General features: G+C 33.5%; 2 protein-coding genes across 5 annotated transcripts; one reads left to right on the forward strand and one right to left on the reverse strand.

Annotated features, from left to right (window-relative positions):
• Positions 1-326: 326 nt before the first annotated feature.
• Positions 327-9,995, reverse strand: LOC101900598 (5'-3' exonuclease PLD3). 2 transcript variants are annotated; one of them, XM_005179100.4, is made up of 2 exons: positions 9,845-9,995; positions 327-2,060 (listed from the first exon to the last, which is right to left on the reverse strand). In XM_005179100.4, exon 2 carries the CDS (start codon positions 2,046-2,048, stop codon positions 579-581), a length of 1,470 nt encoding a protein of 489 aa, XP_005179157.1. In that variant the 5' UTR covers positions 2,049-2,060; positions 9,845-9,995; the 3' UTR covers positions 327-578. The 2 variants fall into 2 exon arrangements, with proteins under 2 accessions (XP_005179157.1, XP_019890817.1); XM_020035258.2 differs by lacking the exon at positions 9,845-9,995 and adding an exon at positions 2,149-2,293.
• Positions 9,632-19,399, forward strand: LOC101900421 (CD63 antigen). 3 transcript variants are annotated; one of them, XM_005179099.4, is made up of 5 exons: positions 9,632-9,779; positions 17,077-17,145; positions 17,203-17,562; positions 17,627-17,845; positions 18,461-19,399. In XM_005179099.4, the coding sequence occupies exons 2-5, from the start codon at positions 17,083-17,085 to the stop codon at positions 18,524-18,526; spliced, it is 708 nt and encodes a 235-aa protein (XP_005179156.1). In that variant the 5' UTR covers positions 9,632-9,779; positions 17,077-17,082; the 3' UTR covers positions 18,527-19,399. The 3 variants fall into 3 exon arrangements, with proteins under 3 accessions (XP_005179156.1, XP_058984087.1, XP_019890818.1); XM_059128104.1 differs by having other exon boundaries at positions 9,662-9,779; positions 17,080-17,145; XM_020035259.2 differs by lacking the exon at positions 9,632-9,779 and adding an exon at positions 16,641-16,861.
• Positions 19,400-21,021: the final 1,622 nt, after the last annotated feature.

Here is a 21,021-nt window from a genome sequence, read left to right on the forward strand (position 1 = left end):
AATGTCAGAATTACTATCAAAACAATAAAAAAACCAAAGAACTTGTTGCATTTATTTTGAATGAATAATTGAAAACCACGAAAACTGAATGAAGGGTGTTTCTTTCAAAATCATGTTCTATATCTCAAAAGGTTTATTGAGCTTCTAAAACTATAGATTTTGTCGATGCATACGTGGAAATAAACATTTTGAAAATGTCACCAATCTAATAAAAACTAATTAAAAGTTTATGTGTTTTTACATAAATTATACAGTATTATACCTAAAATTCGATGAATTCAGTTGACCTTTGGAAAATGTTGCAATTGGGTGAATGTGAAAAAATATCAATTTTTGCAACTCTTTTATTTGGTAGATTATAAAATTTGGACATGGCGTGTTTGGGTAATACGGACGTACAAAATATTTTACCATAGTGGAGAAGTTGAAAAATTGTATACGCTACGTCGAATTTTAGGTTACGCAGTTATGTATATTGATTTAATATCCAAAAATTTAATTTTTATTGTACAAAAAGGGGTTACACTGATTCCGTAATGTACCAATAATAAAGTTAATACAACAAAATTATTCTTGTTTTATGAGTTTTCGGTTTTAAAAATTACGGCATATTCGCTGTTCCAGTCTCTTTCAAAGACACTCAAAAGATCGCTTCGAATTGTTTGTGTGTTATTTGCCTCAGATGGATCATCCTGTAGTACCAGTCCGACTCCTGCCGTATTGGTAAAATAATCTCCCGACCAATTGGACGTTCCAATGTATGCAACATTATCAGTAACCATATATTTGTTGTGATTTACCCGTCCAAATGGTATTTTGGCTTCATTCTCATCCGACGGTACGATAAAACGCTTAATTTGAATGTCAACATGCGGCATGGCTTGAGATAGAGATTGCAAAGATCTCAAAAAATTGTCTTCAGATGGGTTCGAGTGCTTCCACCAAGAGATAAGAAGTTTGATTTTAATTTTGCGGTCTATGGCTGCCGAGCGAAGTGCATCATCAATAACGGGCCAATAGGTTTTATCTTTCGAGTAAATCATCATGGGAATATAATCCATCACAGCAATATTTACAAATTCCTTGGCGGAAGATATGACTTGCAATATTGACGAAACATCGTCCACCCGACCCCTGGCTGTAAGTGGTGGCGGAGAACTTGAGAGTAAAGCTAGTTGTTTGTATTTGTTGTTGATTAACAAGTGCATTGGGTGTTCAAAATTAAATTTCGTTGAGTATTCCGAAGGCCATTGTTTTGGTATGGTAGATGTATTGGTACTGATCAGCCAATATTCTTCAAATATTTTTTCCAAATCTTTAGCCAACGTTGGGCAATCCAATGCCAACACACCCAGTTCTTTCACCTGCGTTAGAGATCTCCAGTCCATATTAGCACTTCCCAAATAAAAATGCCTGTGATCAGAAATCCAAAATTTAGTATGCAATACTCCGCCGCCCAGCAAACGGGTAAAATTTAGGGAGCGAACCTCGGCAGCCCCACTTTCCTGTAGAATCTTAGTATCGTTGTCCGGTTCCATATCAGACGGAGCGCTTTGTGCAATACGAATTTTAATTTTACCCACCTTTCCCAAATCCATTAGACTATGAAATATATCCTCTCCTTGCGCAGCGGAAGGATCATTTATAACATCCGAACCCAGCAGAGTCCAGTAAAAGGAACCAATATTCAGGGCCGAGTCGGTTGAATTCAAAAGAATTTTCCATGAGTCATAAGTCGACAAAAATTTGGGGCTATTAGGTGAAAACGTTAAATGTTCCGGAATACTTTCTACAAGTTGGAGATGGCAACGATCATCGGCGTCAGTATAGCTATCCAGAGCTTCCAAACGAAGAATTTCCCTCAGATGTTGTTGGAATATAAAAACCACTGTGATTGCCGTTAAAATAAAAACCAATGCGTACAATAAGTGTTCCGACTTTGATTTTCTGCGAATATTCTGGGATGGCAAAACTCTTTCTGGCAAAGGACATTCAACCGTTATTTTTTTATAAGGATTGTTTCTTGCATCTCCGTTTATAGAATTCATTTTATCATTTACCTGGAACATAGAAAAAACAACTGATGATGACAAACTGAAAATTCTATATAGAGATTTATAGAACACAACTTTGAAAAGAATTTTTCACCTTTTATTCATTTTTTTGCGGTTTTCAATTATTTTTTCGAAATCAATGCAACATGTTGTTTGGGTTTTTGATGGTTTTGATAGTAATTCTGACACTACAAACCAAACAGGTAGACCTCTATACTTGCTATTTTTCAAAGCTAGCCTACGCAGTCTTCATTGTGCCATGCTCACTGCTACCAAACTATTTTATCTTTGTTTTATTTGCCAGGCTTAACATGTTAACCAAGGTGTATTTATAAGGTGTATGCATCAGCTACAACGACTAACTTTTCACAAGAATAACATTGTTGTTATATAAACTAGAAATTCATTTTGACAATTAGTTTCAAATTGAAAAATATAAAAAAAAATGTTTGAACAAATCCTGAACATTCACAACACCCATGTATTGTCGGAATCCAAACACTCCTGAACCATTGCAATATTTTGAAAAATTGAAGATATTGTTCAGAAAACTATTCCAAAATGTTTAAGGGCAGGGAAGGCTAACTTTCTTTCATAGTCTTAATTTTTGTGTATAACTTTTCGAACATAAACGATATAGCCACCCGTTCATTGTCATCCAGTAGCCATTTGGCCAAAACTAATTGTGGCAATATTGCCACCAACAACAGGAAGTCAAATTCCTGCACTACGACATCAGTGGCAAATGCTTATTATCTAATCAAAATAACATTATTTTAAAAAAATCAAAATTCAAACTTAAATAAAAAAGTAAAAAAATTGATTTGACAACTTAATTCACAGACAAAAATAAACAAGTTGAAAACCATATGATCTTATTAAATACGCCTTGACGTCAACATTAATTTTGTATGTATTTGTATTATTTTCAATAATATGAAACTTGTTTGAAAACATTCATATTTAGTTGTAATTATGGTACAATGAAGAGAAGATTTGCTAACTTTGAAAAAATTGCATGTATAGAGGTCTACCTGTTTGGCTTGTAATGTCAGAATTAATACCAAAACAATTAAAAAACCAAACAACTTGTTGCATTTATTTTGAATAAATCATTGAAAACCGCGAAAACTGAATGAAGGGTGATTTTTTTTTTTTTTTTTCAAAATCATGTTCTATATGTATCAAAAGGTTTATTGCGCTTTTAAAACTATAGATTTTGTCGATGCATACGTGGAAATAAACATTTTGAAAACACCTGAGTTTGAATATTTTCTGAACAATTTTTTTTATTGAAAAGAAAACACACACAACAAATAAAGTTGACATATTAAGCCAAGAAAATAAAAAAATTAAAATCATATGGTATCATAATCCTACCTTTATTGTACCATGGTTGTAATCACAATGTAATAACGTGAGTATGTACATAACTAAAGCTGCAAGCACATAAAGAGCTTTTTACTGGCTTAAGTCATCGGCGGCATCTTCGTAAAAGAGCAAGGAAGTTTTAGATTGACTTAGTTCAATTTCGGCCTATAATTTATACTTGTTCGCTTTACGCTCCTTTCTCCTTTTACGAAAAAGCCAGCTGATGACTTAAGCTAGTCAAAAATGCGTGTTATGTATTCCCACCTAAAGTTGGAAAAAAAAATGATATACGTCTTGACGTGGCTGCATATAAAATTAAGCTTCCTACAATGGTACCATTAAGTAAAAAGTTGCAAGTGAAGAGACCTACCCATGGCCTACAATCCCACGGCAGCGGGTTCTACGACACCGGATTGACCCGAAACAACAACACTCCAGTTTCGGCCAGCGGCTGCCAACCCAGTGTATACATGTTCGTGTTTGTTTATTTTTCTGTTTTGGGAGCAGCACATCCCGGAATGCTTGCTCCGGATTCTTTTGGTTCGTGCCGGGCTTGAACCGGACCATGGTTCTGTACGGTTTGCCAAAACACTATCCACCATAGATCAGTCTCGGTGCGATGTAATGGATGCAGAGGATGGGTGCATTTTAGAAATTGTTCCGGTTTAACCCGGTTGCGAGACTATAGCGATAGAGACTATGTTGCCAATTTCGCTTTTGTCGCCAGTAGCAAAGACTCTCGAGGCCTTACTCCTCCCCAGTATCAGAGGAAGCTATTCAGTTGCTAACCATCAACACGGTTTCCGTCCACTACATAGCACTACAACAGCATATCCACACATATCAGTCGAGGACTCAACCAGAACAGGCCGTGCCACAGAACAGTAGTGGTGGCTCTCGACCTATCAAAGGCCTTTGATACGGTCAACCATGCCACGCTGTTCGAGGACGTTGAGAACACTACCCTCCGGCCAAGTTTGAAACGTTGGATAGTCAACTATATGTGTGGACGCCAGTCGTACGTGGAATTCCGAAATAAGAAGTCCAAGCCTCGTAGAGTGAAACAGGGAGTTCCCCAAGGTGGGGTGATATCTCCGGAACTGTTTAACCTCTACCTTTCCGGAATTCCGCGCCGTCCAGACGGCATCGAGATCGTAACTTATGCGGATGATTGTACGATCATGGCGTCGGGTCCTGTAGTTGATGACATATGTGTCAGGGTGAATAATTATCTCGCGGAGCTTGCCGCCTTCTTCCACGCGATAGGTCGGTCTGTGGTTAGCTATGCGGCTCCAGTGTGGTCGGCGAATACAAGTGCAACGCAGTGGAAATGTATTCAGACCTGCCAGAATGCCGCCCTGAGAACTGCAACAGGGTGCCTCCTCATAACGCCTGTGGACCACTTACATGAGGAGACGAAGGTTCTTCCCTTACGTCAGCATAATCATATGCTTTCGTTGCAGTACCTGCTTGGGTGTTATCGCGGGAGTCACCCTAACCACCATATGGTGGATAGAACTCCCCCACCCAGGCGTGTCAGGAAGGACCTGCACGAACTAGAGAGAGAGGTCCAGCGATATAAGAGAGAGCCTCTAGATCATGAAGCCTATCAAGCGGGTCTGAATAGCATTCATACTTATCAGTCGCAGAGGTAGTCAATAATTACAGTATGAATGTCATACTCGGAGTCCACCCCCCATCCATTGCAGCTGAAGAACGTCGGCTGCCTAGGCAAACCAGGGTAGTTTTGGCCCAACTACGTTCAGGATGGTGCAGCCGTCTCAATTCCATTGCAGCTGAAGAACTTCGGCTGCCTAGGCAAACCAGGGTAGTTTTGGCCCAACTACGTTCAGGATGGTGCAGCCGTCTCAATTCGTATTGGGCACGAATTGATGAGAATGTGCGGAACGCCTGCCCAGCGTGCGATACAGGCCCGCACAACACGCTGCATTTGTTTAATTGTCCTGCCAAACCTACCCAACTCCGTCCAGAGGATCTATGGCTACAGCCCATAAAGGTAGCAGAATTCCTAAACCTGGACATTGAGGAAGAACCGGATTAGTCGAAAAAAAAAAAAACAACAGAACGTGTAAAACTGCTACAACAACAACAACCCATGGCCTATTTAAGGTCGGCCAGTAAGCCCATCTGACAACTAAGTTTGCTGTCAAAAAAAACATATGTTGTCAAAAGTAGTCTTCTGTATAGATTGTAATGTCAGAATTACTATCCCATATGCGACAACTTGTTGCATTGATTATTTTTTTCTTCTATAAATACGTTGTAATATAGTAGAAATAACAGGTAGCAACATAGTAGCAAATTGCAACAAATTGCAGTAAGAATTTGTTATAATTGTTCTGTTCCAGAACTGCAAGAATCTTAAAGATTTGATTACGATAACCGATTTCCCCTTTATGATAAGGAAGAATATTGAAAAACAAGTAGATTCCCATTAGCCCAAGGGACAATGATGACAAGGTAGGCTGACTTGGAAAAAGTTGCAAGTGTTTTTTTAAAATAATATTATTTTGATTAGATAATAAGCATTTGCCACTGATGTCGTAGTGCAGGAATTTGACTTCCTGTTGTTGGTGGCAATATTGCCACAATTAGTTTTGGCCAAATGGCTACATAGACAAATGAAAATATAGACAACGAAAAGTTAGTTTTGTCTTTTTTTCCAGGTGGCTCTCATCATGTTTTGCATAGTCAACATGCTGATTTACGCGTTCAAGCCACTCGACTTCGAAAACACATTTTATCGTTTTTCAAGAATTTCACTGGAATATTCCTATATTTTTCGATGTCATCACGTTCTTTTCATATTTCTTTTATTATGAAATAATTTTCAACTGGCAAATATCCTACAGTTTTTGTTATTTTTAACGTTTTAGAATTGAGTGACTTCAATATTCCCACTCAAACCCCTGAAACGATATGAACGACATCTGCTGATTCGATTTTTTTCGAAGATAAACGGTGAGAGCATTTCGTTGTCTATATTTTCATTTGTCTATGATGGCTACTGGATGACAATGAACGGGTGGCTATATCGTTTATGTTCGAAAAGTTATACACAAAAATTAAGACTATGAAAGAAAGTTAGCCTTCCCTACCCTTAAACCTTTTGAAATAGTGTTCTGAACAATATATTCAATTGTTCAAAATATTGCAATGGTTGAGGAGAGTTTGGATTCCGACAATACATGAGTGTTAAAAATGTTCAGCATTTGTTCGAAACATTTTTTTTATATTTTTCAATTTGAAACTAATTGTCAAAATGACTTTCTAGTTTATATAACAACAATGTTATTCTTATGAAAAGTTACTTGTTGTAGCTGATGCATACACCTTATAAATACACCTTGGTTGACATGTTAAGCCTGGAAAATAAAAGTTAAAATAGTTTGGTAGCAATGACCATGGTACAATGAAGACTAGGTAGGCTAACTTTGAAAAATTTGCAAGTATAGAAGTTTGGTTTGTAGTGTCGGAATTACTATCATAACAATCAAAAAACCAAACAACTTGTTGCATTAGTTGTGTTCCAGTACTTTTTTAGTAGTAAAACTAGCAGAAGAGAGAACAGTTCGAAATGTCATTCTCATTTAGGTTTGCTCAAAAAATAAGGGAACGGAAAATTAGCAGAAATGCGATAAAATGTCAAAATCAAAAGTAAACAGCCTAAATCGGACTGGTGAAACCTTAGTGAAAAGAGCGCCAACATTTAAAAAATGAGTATTGAAGACGATAAGTTAAAATGAATAATTTATAATAATAATTAATAATCTGATTCCTCATTCAGCCAGTCCTCTTCACTGCTGGAATCATCCAAAAGTGAATACATCAGTTGCTCCATATTTTCTCTTTTTGTTTTTTGCACGACAAATATTAGTTTTTCCTTTAGTTTTCAAGTTGATCATTTTCTTTATTGAAATGTATCAATACATTTTTCAACCTTGTTAGCCCTGCCAATTAAATGTCAAATTTACAATATGCACATTTCTGCTCGGCCAAATTCATGTAGCTAAAACAAGCAGAAATGTGCACCACTCAGCGCCATTTTTTTCTCGAGAGAGATGCAAGTTTTGCTAGTTTTTGAGTACGGGAACGCGTTGTAGCAGAATTAGTGCTAATTAGTACTAATTTGCAGGTTCTGGAACACAACTATTGATTTTGAATAAATAATTGAAAACTGCAAAAAATGAATGAAAGGTGAAAATTTATTTTCAAAATTGTGTTCTATGTATCTCTAAATGTTTATTTCGCTACAAAAGCTGTAGATTTTGTCGATGCGTACGTCGAAATAAGCCTTTTAAAAACACCCGAATTCGAATATTTTCTGAACATATTTTTATTATTGTAAATTATACACACACATAAACAAATAAATAAACACCATATGATTTAAATTTTTTTTTTTGGCTTAATATGTCAAAGCCAAATCATATGGTATCATAGCCCTACCTTGACTTTATTGTACCATGGCAGAAGAATACAGGTAGATGCATCAACGCTTGGGAGCATTAATGTGTCAAAAAATTTAAATGTTTTTTTTTTTCAAATATAAGTAGATTTTTATATGTTTCCTTATACCAAGTCAGTCGGAGGCTATTAAAATTCGCGTTTTCAAAAATTTTTATATATTTAAATAATTTTTTATTCAACATTTTCAATTCCAAAATTAGTTTGACAGTAAATTGTCCCAGCAGCTGTGTCGACGCGTCTACCTATATTCTTCTACCATGGGTAATGCTTATGGCACAATTACATAGGGTAGAACAAAGCTACCTCCTAAATACATTTTTTTCTTTTGCTGCCCTTAAGGGCTAAGTACATAAGAAGCTTGAAGTCATGGCACGGCCTATTTTGTGACATTTCACAAAGGAATTACAGAGCCGCACTGAAATCCTGCCGTCGTTTTTCGTTATAATTTAGCATTAATATGCCTAGCCATGACTTCAAGCTTTTTATGTATTTGCAGCCTTACTCTGTCAAGACATGGCAGAAGAATACAGGTAGATGCATCAACGCTTGGAAGCCTTAATATGTCAAAAATTTTTAAATGTTTTTTTTTTTTTTTCAAATATAAGTGGATTTTTATATGTTTTCTTATACTACGTCATTCGGAGGCTATTATAATTCGCGATTTTCAACAATTTTACAAATTTAAATAATTTTTCATTTAACATTTTCAATTCCAAAATTGGTTTGACAGTTTATTGTCCCAGAAGCTGTGTCGACGCGTCTACCTATATTCTTCTACAATGCTGTCAAAACATATATACAATTTGTGTATGTGTTTGCATTGTTTTGAATAAAAAAACAAACAATTTGAGATTATTTCAAATTCAGATGCATACTAAATGCATATTTTCGACGTTATTGTACGTTTTTCATGTTTTGCGGTTTTTGCCCAATATAAAAATTTTGTTAAAAATGTAAAATAAACAGAAAATTGTTGCTTATTTAAGTCTATTTGACACTATAAGACTCCGATACAGAGTTGTATTTTTCCTAGTTTCTTGAAGTTGATCAACCTTTCTGGTTGAACCATGGCAGGGTCCTACCTTGATTTCATTGTACCATGATATAACCCAAATACAGTACCGTTATTTTATAATATTTTAATGACTTTACAGGTGTGGTTTAAGTCATAGGCTGGTTTTTTCGTAAACAATTAAGAATTATTTGATTGAATTAGTTCAATTCCGGTCCATAATTTAAATTATGTACTTCTAATTATTTTTTTCCGAAGAAACCAGTCGATGCTTTTTTTAAACGCTTTTAAATCTACATTAAGGAAACAAGGCACACATCTAAACATGATTTTATGTTACTGTTTAACAATGGTAGAAGAATATAGGTAGGTGCATCAACGCTTGGGAACATTGATATGTCAAAATTTTTTAAATGTTTTATCAAAAATAAATATATTTTTAAATGTTTTCTTATACGAGGAAAATCGATGGTTTGCATAATATGAAATTTTCAACAATTTTTACATATTTCAATAATGTTCATTCAACATTTTCAATTCTAAAATCGGGTTAACAGTTCATTGTCCCATCAGCTGTGTCGATGCGACTACCTGTATTCTTCTACCATGTGTTCAACTGGGTACATAAATTTTATGGAAACATGGCGAATTTGCTGTCCACTCAAACGAGCAGAGGCGATTACAAAATATCGATAATTCGATTTCGAACCGTATGTCCCTATCATGTATAGGAATATTAGCAAAGAAGAAACACTCGCAGACAGAGTGCATTTCATCAACAAAAACAACAACAATAGCGGATAGAATTTCGCAAAACTTTTCTCAACTTAAGAATTTTTGTTAATAAAAAGGTAAATAAGTGAAAAAAAATCTGCAGCCTAAATAAAAAGAAAAATTGAGTAGTGCATATACATACCGTCTTTAGATGGAGTTACGGATTTGTGAAACAATTATTTGGTGGTGGCAAGGTGTTGTTTTTCTCGTGCACTTTTGATGGACTGTATTTTATTTCTGATATTCTTTCAATTCCTACTCTTCTGTGTGTCGCTATTTCTTTATATGCAAAAAATATGGAATGTTGCCAGATTTTGGTTTATTAATGAATAGATTGGTGAGAAATATGCTCTTCTCAATTAGATTAGAAGAGTTTTATTGCGGCAGTTTTTGTCGTTCTCTTTTGAATTTGTATTTAAGCAAGAAAATTCGCAAATTTACCAATTTTCTTTCGTCATTATTGCCTTTACAAACTTATCAATTATCTTTCCTGGATCCAGATAAATGAGTCTTTAAACATGGACAACCCGACAGAGTAAATCTCTTAATAAAAGTATTTAATTTAGGGATCTTTGGAGGAACAAATTGAGGCTTAACTTTATTTTAGTAAAAACTTTTCAATTTTTTTTAATTTTTTTCCAGTAGGAGGTATTTTTACCCTGATCCCGGGAAACAATTTTTTTCTTCGGGGACGGACCTGGGACCCCCAGATTTTTGACCCCGGCTGGACCTCGAGGTGTTTTGAATATTTGTCTGTTCATTGAGTTTCTGGTTGCGGGTTATTTTTTGTTATTTCTTTTTAGTTATTGGCTGGGGCTATTTTTATGGTTGTTTATTTTCCATAGAGTAATTTTGTTGTTATTTCTCTTTTTTATGGATTTTTCATACGCTTGTAGCTTGTAGCAACTTTTCGCTCGGTTGGAAACTAGTGATGGTTAGCGCCTAAATGTATTGATGTCTCTTGCCTTGCTTAACTGTTGTTCAGCTTGGTGTGGAAGTCCTCCAAAGATGTGTCTAAGGGTCTAATTATTGTTATTTAATTTTTTATATAAAAATATAGTAAAATTCGCCGTTAGTTTTCGTTATATATTTAGATTTTTTTAGATTGATTTATTTTTAGGCTGTTTTTATGTTGTATGCTAATATAAGATTTTAGCCATGTTGGCTTATTTATATTGAACTAGCTGAACCCAGTGTGCTTCGCTACCCCTTTTGATTAATATGCAATCGAAATTTTATTTACAAATATTTTTGTTGTTTTTAAATAAAAATAAAACAAATTAAAGAAAAAAAAAACTAATTAACAAACGCTTTTTAAAAAAAAAATAAATAAATAAAATAAAAATGGAATTAACCCAAACTATTTTGCAAAAACAAAAAACGTATTTATAGTGATGCTTTTGTTATTTCCTTCAGAAGCGAAATCAAAAAAATCGCTCGGTCTAGTAACGCGTGAATATACCAGATACAGCTGACCATATGAAAGGCAGGAACGTGCCAAATTTAGTACGCATACTCGAAGTGTTTGTCCTTGGGATTTATATTGTTATACCAATATTCAATATATTAAAATAGAACGGCTTTTCTGTTGATATAGAGGGTTTCGAAGGAGCAATACAACTATGTTTCCTAATAAAATAATGTCCAAATGTGAACAGATTTTAATATAATTTAACAAAAATTTATTTTTAGACCAATTTTTGCCAAATTCCATCACTGATTACTAATTTCCTTGGCATCGGACATACATATCGTGTTTAGTGCTCAAATGTCAGAAATGGGCCGAAAAATATATGGGAGCTACATTCAAACCTGAGCCGATTTCAATATGATTTGGCAGATTTATTTTTGTACCAAACTCCGTCACTGATTGCGAGTTTCATTGCCATCGGACATACATTTCGTTTTTGGAGCATTAAATAAATGAAATCAGCGTAAAAAATTTATGGGAGCTATATTGAAATCTGAACCGATTTCAATATAATTCAGCAAATAAATTTTTGGACCAAATTCCATCACACATTCAAAATTTCATTGAAATTAAAGGTACATATCGTTTTTGATATATCAAACACATGAAATGTATATGGGAGCTATATACAAATCTGAACCGATTTCAATATGATTCGGGAAAATAATTTTAGTACCAATTCCGTCACACATTCTAAATTTAAAAGCTGTATCTATAACCGATCAGAAGATATGTGCATACAAAGTTCAAATTATTTGAAGGTACCTCCGATTCTGATGCTATATCTCCAGCCTACTGGCTGAACCCGACGCGTTTCGCTACTCTATCCTCTCTTATATACATTCAACTTGTTATGTATTTTGTGGTTCTTAAAAAAACAAATTCATGGATTGAACAAGATCAGCCGGGTCAAACTTTTAATACCCTCCACCGTAGGGTAAAAGAAACATTGGAGCTCATTATGACCCATAAATACAAATTTTTAGACATATTCATGGGAAAATGTGCCTAAAATCATCAATATAACGAATATCGGGCTATATACAATAACGCGGACCTATACATGCATGGAGCTAGAACCCAAAATGATCTACAAAAACCAATTCTCAGACAAATCCGTAAACACATTTGGTAAAAATCATTAAAAAATACCGAATATATATATATATATATATATATATATATATATATATATATATATATATATATATATATATATATATATATATATATATATATTATATATATATATATACATATATATATATATATATACAGCCGATGGTGGCTCTCCGCTCGTATTAATCGACCGTGGCATCAGAATAAATGCAGAATATTATTCTGGAGGGTCTTGGGCACGTAAACATTTTGACCGCAGACCATGGGCATTCCAACAGGACTCAAAATGAGGTTCCTCGCTTCTTTTCCAGCGCACAATGGTCACCAAAATCTCCGGATACCAATCCAAAGGACTATTGTGCCTGGAGTATTTTTTTTTAATTGGAAAGCAAGGTTGGCACTCCTCACGCAAGCGTTTCGCCCGCAATGGATTAAAATACCGCATAGTAACATTCGGGCAGCGTGTGATGGCTTCATTGGCGGTTTGAAGGCCATTATTCGTGCCAACGGTGAACAATTCGAACAAAACTAAACTTATTCTAAAATCTGATGCTTTTTCCTACATTTTTTGCTTTCATTCAACAAAAAAAAAAAAAAAATATGTATATATATATACTGTAAACACAGATCTCATCATTTACAGTGAACAAAAAATACCTATGGCAATGCCCTAATGGCTGCGTTGATATTTTTTGAAGTATCGATTTGTGGCAAATTGGGTCAAAACTAAATTACGAACATTTAAATGTGCATTGCTGTTGCACGTACACACACACGTACGCACACACACGTACGCGAAGAAACATTACTAAGTTAAAGCAATTTAAAATGATGACACTTTCTACAGAGCGGAATATCCACTCTGCCGCTGGCCATTTTCATGCATTCTTCCACTACGTTGTGTATTTAGGAACAATTGCCTTAGCCACTTTTGCTTTTCTTTTCTTGTAATTACATGATAGCAAGCCATGTTAAGGGAACCAATGCAGCTGATTAATTTATATCGACCTATATACATAATATGGCGAACAATTCTTGAAAATGAAAACACATCAATTGCATACATTTTTCATCCTCCACCATAGTATTAAGTTTGTTATTCCGTTTATAATACCGCGAAATATACATTTTAGACCCCACAAAGTTTATATATTCTTGATCAGCATAAAATTTGCGATGTCCCTCCGTCTATCCGCCTTTAGAAATCACTCTAGTTTTCAAACGAATTGAAGTAGGTATTGAAAATAAGCCATGTAGGTCCACGTTTTGGTATAGGGCCCATATAACGGTATTATTCAATATATTTATGGAACTGTTCATGGAATTGTTTCAAATTTGGTATTTGAAGTTCGAAACGGATACTACAGCCTAAGATAGAAAATTGTCTGTGCAGGTCCACGCCTTCGTATAGCCCATATAACGGTACCTCCCGATATTCGATTTTTTGATGATTTTAGCGACAATATTCACCGGAATTGTTTCAAATTTGGTTTTTGAAGTTCGTAATGGATGCTACAGCCTAAGACAGGAAATTGTCTGTGCAGGTCCACGTCTTCGTATAGCCCCCATATAACGGTACCTCCCGATTTTCGGTGGAGGGTACTCAAAGTTCGGCCCGGCCGAACTTAAAGCTTTTTTACTTGTTTTTATAAATGTTGGACTATATGGTATAGGGTTCTAAAATTCTACATTGAAACAATGGTCAAATTTGTTGGTAATGCTGAATATACTTTCAAAAATGGCATCCCAAGTATATTTCTTGGCTGGAAAAGTAAGTGGTGACAACCCTTCTATGTTTGGAATTTATCATTCAAAAAGGGTATGCCTGGTTACCTTTCTTGCCGGAATTGTCAAGCAACTTCTTTCTGAGACAAGTTTCTCTCCAGCAAAAATAAAAAAGTGTCAACATTTACAGAAAAGGGTCAAAACATGAATGAATATTGTAAAATATTGGTAAAATAGCTCTTTAGAGGAAAAAGAATTATGTTACAATGAATTAGGAATCGTGCCGTATGAACGGGTTAATTGGTGTACCTAATTCTGGCATGGTAGAAGAATATAGGTAGACGCATCGACACAGCTGCTGGAACAATGAACTGTGAAACCAATTTTGGAATCGAAAATGTTATTTAAATTTATAAAAATTGTTCAAAAACCCGTATTATAATAACCTCTGAATGACGTCGTATAAGAAAACATATAAAAATCAATTTATATTTGAGAAGACATTTAAAATTTTTTGACAAATCAATGTTCCCAAGCGTTGATGCATCTACCTTTATTCTTCTACTATGTAATTTTGAGAGCGGCCAACATGATTGAAATTGCAATGAGAATATTGCATAACGTTTTCGTTTAGATTGTTTTAGATATAGAATCGTTTATCGAAAATGTTTGCAAAATATTTATTAGAATATCGTGGTGGTAAGAAATGTTTTGTTCAGAAAGCCAAAACTAGATGTCAGTCCTTTAAAATTAAATATAAACCAAATTTTATCGAAAATTATAGCGGACCGACCTATTTAGGAAAAAGTGTGCGACCAAGTGAATTTGATAAAAAAAGTGCATATTTAAGTACATAATGTGTGTTATCTATTTCTCCTCTAGTTTCCCAGAATTTTTTAGTTGAAACCGTTTTATTACTAATATCACTATTTTTGCTAATTGTCATTGCATTAGTGAAATATAATTTTCAGTACAATTTTGTTATTAGTCGTTTGCTTTTCTTTTTTATAAACTTAATAACATTTTGTTCTTATAGCGGAATTCTCTTACATATTTTTTAAGTTGCCGACAAATAACGGTGAAACTAAAATACAAAATAATGAATGAAAATCCAAATTACACTTCACAGTAATGTGGCTAGAGGTAGGACTTAGCAACTACTTTATTTTGGTCGCTAACTTCACCGATTTTTGTTGGTAATTTGTTTGAGAATCACTCGAATGAAATATATTATTTTTTCAAATATAGTCTTCGGACCGTGGTAAAATTAAGAAGGTAAAGTCATGCAATCACATATTTTAATTTTTTTTTTTCAAAATTATTCATTTGACAACATCTTATTGTCAAAGTGGATATTTATAAATCCATTGTACATACACATATCAGAGATAGGAACCTGTTTTGAATGCAGTGAAATTTGACAAGGTAAATTAAAGAAAATGCGGAGATGGGAATGCTTTTTTGAAATGACTTTACCTTCTTAATTTTACCATGCTTCGGACTTTGAAATTACTAATAGATTAAATGGAAAATCTGGTGCTGAAGAGCTTCATGTCTATGATAAATATGCTTTGTTCCAGTACTTGCAAGAATCTACAAATTTTGAGATTTTTGTCGATATCATAAAGGGAAAATCGATCATCATAGTAAAAACTTTTACATTCTTTCAGTAGTGGTATTCTCTATTTCATGCTTATAATTTCGGTAATTAACAAAATATTTTGGTAAGTTAACGACGAAATCAAAGTAGTCGCTAAGACCTACCGATAGATATTTAAGTTTCAACTTTAACTTGTCTTTTATATATAAATTTTGGATTTTAAAGTTACCGATCTTCGTCGGCAATTTAAAAAAATGAGTTAGAGAATCCCACTACATTTCTGGAACGGACGAATAGTTGTTTTCATGCCACAATTACAGTAGAACATATACACAGCTTGTATATGTGTATTGTTTTGAAGAAAAAATAAAAATAATTTGAAATTATTTCAAATTTATTTTCAACAGAAATGCACAATTTCCACGTTACGGGTAACAAAATGTACAATTCCAGGATAATGATATATTCTAAAAACAACAATAATGGTATTATGCCTTACTATTTTGAAACAACAAAATACTCCGGTACTCCGAAAAAAACATGCCAACGCTGTTCGAAAAATTGTGCCCTATCTTGGATGTTCTTTTGTGGAAATGGTCCAATTATCCATTCATATTTTGCGAGTTTCCTCAATATATTAATTTTGTGTACCAGAACTGCAAGAATATAAAATTGTTTACTACGATAACCGATTTTCCCTTTATGATATCGAAGAAAATCGCAACTAGTAGATTCTTGCAGGTACTGGAACAAAGTAAAACAAAACAAATTGTTGCATGTTTAAAAGTCGATGCATTTTTTCCTAGTTTCTTTAAAGTTGAACATCCATTCTTATTGGCCCATTGTTGTAATCAATATAATTAAAATAACAATATTTGACTTTTTTACTCCTTCTACGCAAACTGAAATTCTATTTTGGTTCATAAGTTGTAGTAGGGCTGAGATAAAGTTGACGGGGTTTCAATGAAAACCTTCAACTATGCAATGCATCATAAACCGTTACAGGTGTGACGGTGTATATGTGATTTACTTGCATGTTGGGTCTCCGATGTGGTTGAAGAGGATTTAATTTTTGTTGTTTTCGTCATTGTCGTCGTCTTCATTAAATTTTGCTTTGCTGTTGAAGAGTGTTCCACTAACTACTGGTATTGATTTATTATTGGCTGGTGCGGGTAGCTTTAGTTGTTGTAGACTAAGCGTAGCACACACTTGTAACCACGAGAGGGAAACAATAGAGAAAAAGGGTATGTGTGTTCGTATGTTTTGTGTGACATGTAATGCGGTTCTTTCTTGTTTGAACCACATTTTACGATATGCGTGAACAAGTGGTACTACGTATCCAGCAGTTGAAGAGAGTATAAGCAATATCCAATTGCCGCGGAAATAAATAAATTACAAACATTTTTCAGTGATATTTTTATGAAAATTTGAATATATTTGTATTTTTGTATCTCTTTAGAAAAAAATGGCATCTGGCGGCGTAACATGTGTCAAGTTCTTGACCTTTTTCTGCAATTTACTATTTGCCGTAAGTTTTTATGAAATTTTGTGATGGGTCAATTGATGATGACAAAAATATTTTTAGCTTTCGGGCATACTGATTTTATTGATCGGGGCAATGGTACAATTCAACTATGCTCATTATTCAAATTTCGTCAGTGATCACATATGGACAGCGCCCATTATTTTAATGATAGTCGGATCGTTAGTGGCATTTATTTGTTTCATGGGCTGCTGCGGCGCAATTAAGGAAAACACCTGCATGATCTTGTCGTTTGTTATTTTGGCCGTGGTAGTATTTTTCGTTGAAATTGGTTTGGGTATAGCTGGCTATATCAAACACACTGATCTGAAACAAATAATGGAAAATCAATTCAATGTTACCATGGAGGAGTATAATGACCGTAAGGACTACCGCGATGCATGGACTCTATTGCAAACCGAGGTGTGTTTTTCTTTTTTGAAACATTTGCTCTTGAATTTTTGATTACAATAAATTTTGATTACAGTTGGGTTGCTGTGGAATCAGAGGACCCGCCGATTGGGAGGAAGTTTTTTCCAACAAGACCATACCATCATCGTGTTGTCAAATGATCAATCTTAATGAAGCTGACGCCTGTACGGCTGCCCATGCTAATCCAGATGGATGCTTGCAGAAACTTGTGGATATTTTAGATTCCAAAACTCTATTATTAGCTGGAGTTGTTTTGGGGGTTGCTGGCGTTCAGGTAAATAGAAAATATGTGAAACATTCAAGTATGTGATGAAACCCCTTTAAACATGTTTTGGCATATCCCGTTTTTCCAAAGAATTGCTATGTGTTTTTTACATTTTTTTATTTTTATTCAATTTTTTTTTGGGTAATTGTGGTTTAATTTTCATTTTGCCAAATTCGTCCATCAAAGACCACTAAAATATATCCTATAGTAATCGAATAAATATGGCTATTTTAGTAATGTCAAATTAAAACAAATATCTAGCAAATGACTTAATAAGGACCGGTGTCAACACTTAATAAAAATTGTTCTTTTTGGGGGCCATTTGTGGATAACTAAACATCTAACGTAGCTATATGTTGAACAGATATTGAAATTTCTTAACTTGTAATGGCTCACTAAACTCTTTTCTGGAAACTGTACAGATAAAAAATACACAAAATTTAATTATTTAGGGGTTTAAACTATACATTATTTTTTTCCCGGGATTTCTCTGTATAAATTAGATCTCATAAAGTGATTTTGGAAACGAACCATCACTGACAGGTTTTACTAATAAACCAGCGCACACAGACTTTCCCTGAACAACACAGATTAAATATCATTTCACATTTGTTCTACTTTCAGCTCCTTACCATCCTGTTTGCATGTTGCCTGTACCGTTCGTTTCGGAGAAGCTACCAAACCGTTTGAATTACGTAGCCAAGATCCTTTATGTCGAATATAAAACGGATACAACGATGCACTACAGTTCATCTCTGGCTGAAATACGATTGATAATCACTCGTATCTGTAATTTACCAAACAGGCGACTTTTGGATCTGAACTCGAAGAAATAAAGCAAGAACATAGTAACATAGCATAATCTTTCACATTGCATAATAATGAACAAACGTACTTTTACACACGCCCATCTCTCACGCATTTAATGAAATAGGCTGATCTACGCATGGAATCGTACCTTATGTAGGTAACATACGTATCATTAAGTTGTTTCAAATAATTCAATGTATTAAGCTCTTGGCATTTTATGACATCTTGCCACACATAAACACTAAACTCTCTTTTGCCAATTTCCTAATTGATTTGGAAAACTCAACGTCCACTTCCCTGTGATATTATTTATTATGAATTATCGGTCAACATTTTTTTACATTTTTTTTTTCAACATTAAGCCAAAGACAGGCATTGAATTAATTTATGAACAGTAGTGGGATTCTCTAGACTTTTTGCCGTTACCGACAAGCATTTACAACAATCAGCGAAAAACGTATCAGAAAAATAAAAGCTAATAACATTGTTTTTATGGCTAACATTCGTTAACTAACGATATTATTAACAATTAAAAAATTGCTGTTATCGCTGATTGTTATTGTTGTTAACTAGTTCGAGAATCGCACTACAGATCCTTTATTTTATAGGTCCCTTTGGAATTTATACTCCTGGATTTATTTTTCTTTCTATATATATTATATTATGTTTGGTATCAACGCTATAGGTCCAAATATCTAAATATATAGTCTAAATTATGTTTGTTAAATATGTAGTAATTATTGTTTATGTTATGCCCATCAACATATTTTTGGTACACATATTTTTGTATTTTTTATAAACATTACACATTTTTAAAATTAAAATTCACCAACATAGTCATTCAAGGTCTGTCTTGAAAATTCAATCCTTAAAAGTAAATAGTTCGAGTGAAACATTCCTACAGCCCATGGTAAGATTAAGAAAGTAAAGTCATTTCAAATGAGCATTTCCATCATTGCATTTTTTGTAATGTACTTTGTCAATTTTTTACTACATAGAAAGCAGGTTTCCATCTACATTTGTGTACGTACAATGGATTTATAAATAAATATTTTGACAATAACATGTTGTCAAATGAATAATTTTGAAAAAAAAATTGTAAACATGACTTTACCTTCTTAATTCTATTATGATACAACCCAAAAAAATAACATATATATATATATATATATATATATATATATATATATATATATATATATATATATATATATATAATCAGCATCCATTTCAGACCCATCAGAAATAAGAATAAAACGAAAAAAAAACATTTTCAACTGAGGAAAATTAAAACGAACTTAACGAAATTGAAGATCCACGACAAAAACACATAAGTAGATCTTATTTGAAAAAAAAAATCAATTTTTTTCAATTTCAAATTCGACTTTCTCAATTGCAGAAAGAGAATTGCATAAGTAGGAGAAAAAAAAACAAAATATATATATATGTGAGATCGTATACAATTTTTAAATTAAAAAACATTAATATAAAATAAGCAATATTGTGGAATTTTCGAAAAAGAATTACTATATCTCATAGAATAAGAAAAAGTGTTTTGCATAGAAGCTCAGAATTTTTGATAGTTGAATTTCTTGATATTATTGGAACAAAACAATAGTTCGTCTTTGTGAACAAATTAATATTGCATTTTAAAATTATACTATTTAAAAATATACATTGATACAAATATATATGTGACAAATGATTTTCTTATTTAATATTTATAAATACAGCAATTTTGCAGCACTGAATAAAAGATATTTTATTAAATATTTAAAAGTAACTGCCTTTCATTTGGTAAAACAGTTATAGTAGTAGAGTATTTCTTATTTAAACATTTCACATTCGTTACAATTTTTTTAACAGTATATGTAATATTAAATAAAAAATGGGTATATAATATCAATAAGACAATAGCCTATGGCTGTCTGCAGGTACTGGAACAGAGCAACATTAAATTTGACTCCATAAAATACACAATAACTTTTGCTCTGTTCCAAAACCTACAGGAATCTACTATTCTTGCAATCGGTAATCACAGTTCTGGAGTAGACCATTTTTGTCAATGAAAATTATCATATTTAATTGGGTAAAGGTTTGTATGTAAACGTACTTAACCTAGACCCATGGTATAATAAGTACAACAGCTTAGTAAAACTATCGAAATACAGCCGTAATTTTTCCTAATTTTTAAAATAGCATGATAAATAAATAAAATGCCTGAAATTTCTTTCAAAAATATTATCTTAACAGTTCGATCTTTTAATTCCATGGCAAAACTGGCGAATAGCTTTAATGAGCGTCCCGCAATGTTCGAGAATATTTTGCTTTTATTTTTCAAAACAATAAATACAAACTTAGAAAAATTTGTAATC

Source organism: Musca domestica, unplaced genomic scaffold, assembly GCF_030504385.1.
Source record: "Musca domestica strain aabys unplaced genomic scaffold, Musca_domestica.polishedcontigs.V.1.1 5, whole genome shotgun sequence".
NCBI classification, from domain to species: Eukaryota; Metazoa; Arthropoda; class Insecta; order Diptera; family Muscidae; genus Musca; species Musca domestica.

Excerpts from the sequence above, each read along its gene's own strand:
- LOC101900421 (XM_005179099.4), top strand. The coding sequence starts at position 17,083 with ATGGCATCTGGCGGCGTAACATGTGTCAAGTTCTTGACCTTTTTCTGC. Across the intron at positions 17,563-17,626 it reads GGACTCTATTGCAAACCGAG|TTGGGTTGCTGTGGAATCAG; the intron begins GTGTGTTTTTCT and ends TTTTGATTACAG. Across the intron at positions 17,846-18,460 it reads TGGGGGTTGCTGGCGTTCAG|CTCCTTACCATCCTGTTTGC; the intron begins GTAAATAGAAAA and ends TTCTACTTTCAG.
- LOC101900598 (XM_005179100.4), bottom strand. The coding sequence starts at position 2,048 with ATGAATTCTATAAACGGAGATGCAAGAAACAATCCTTATAAAAAAATA.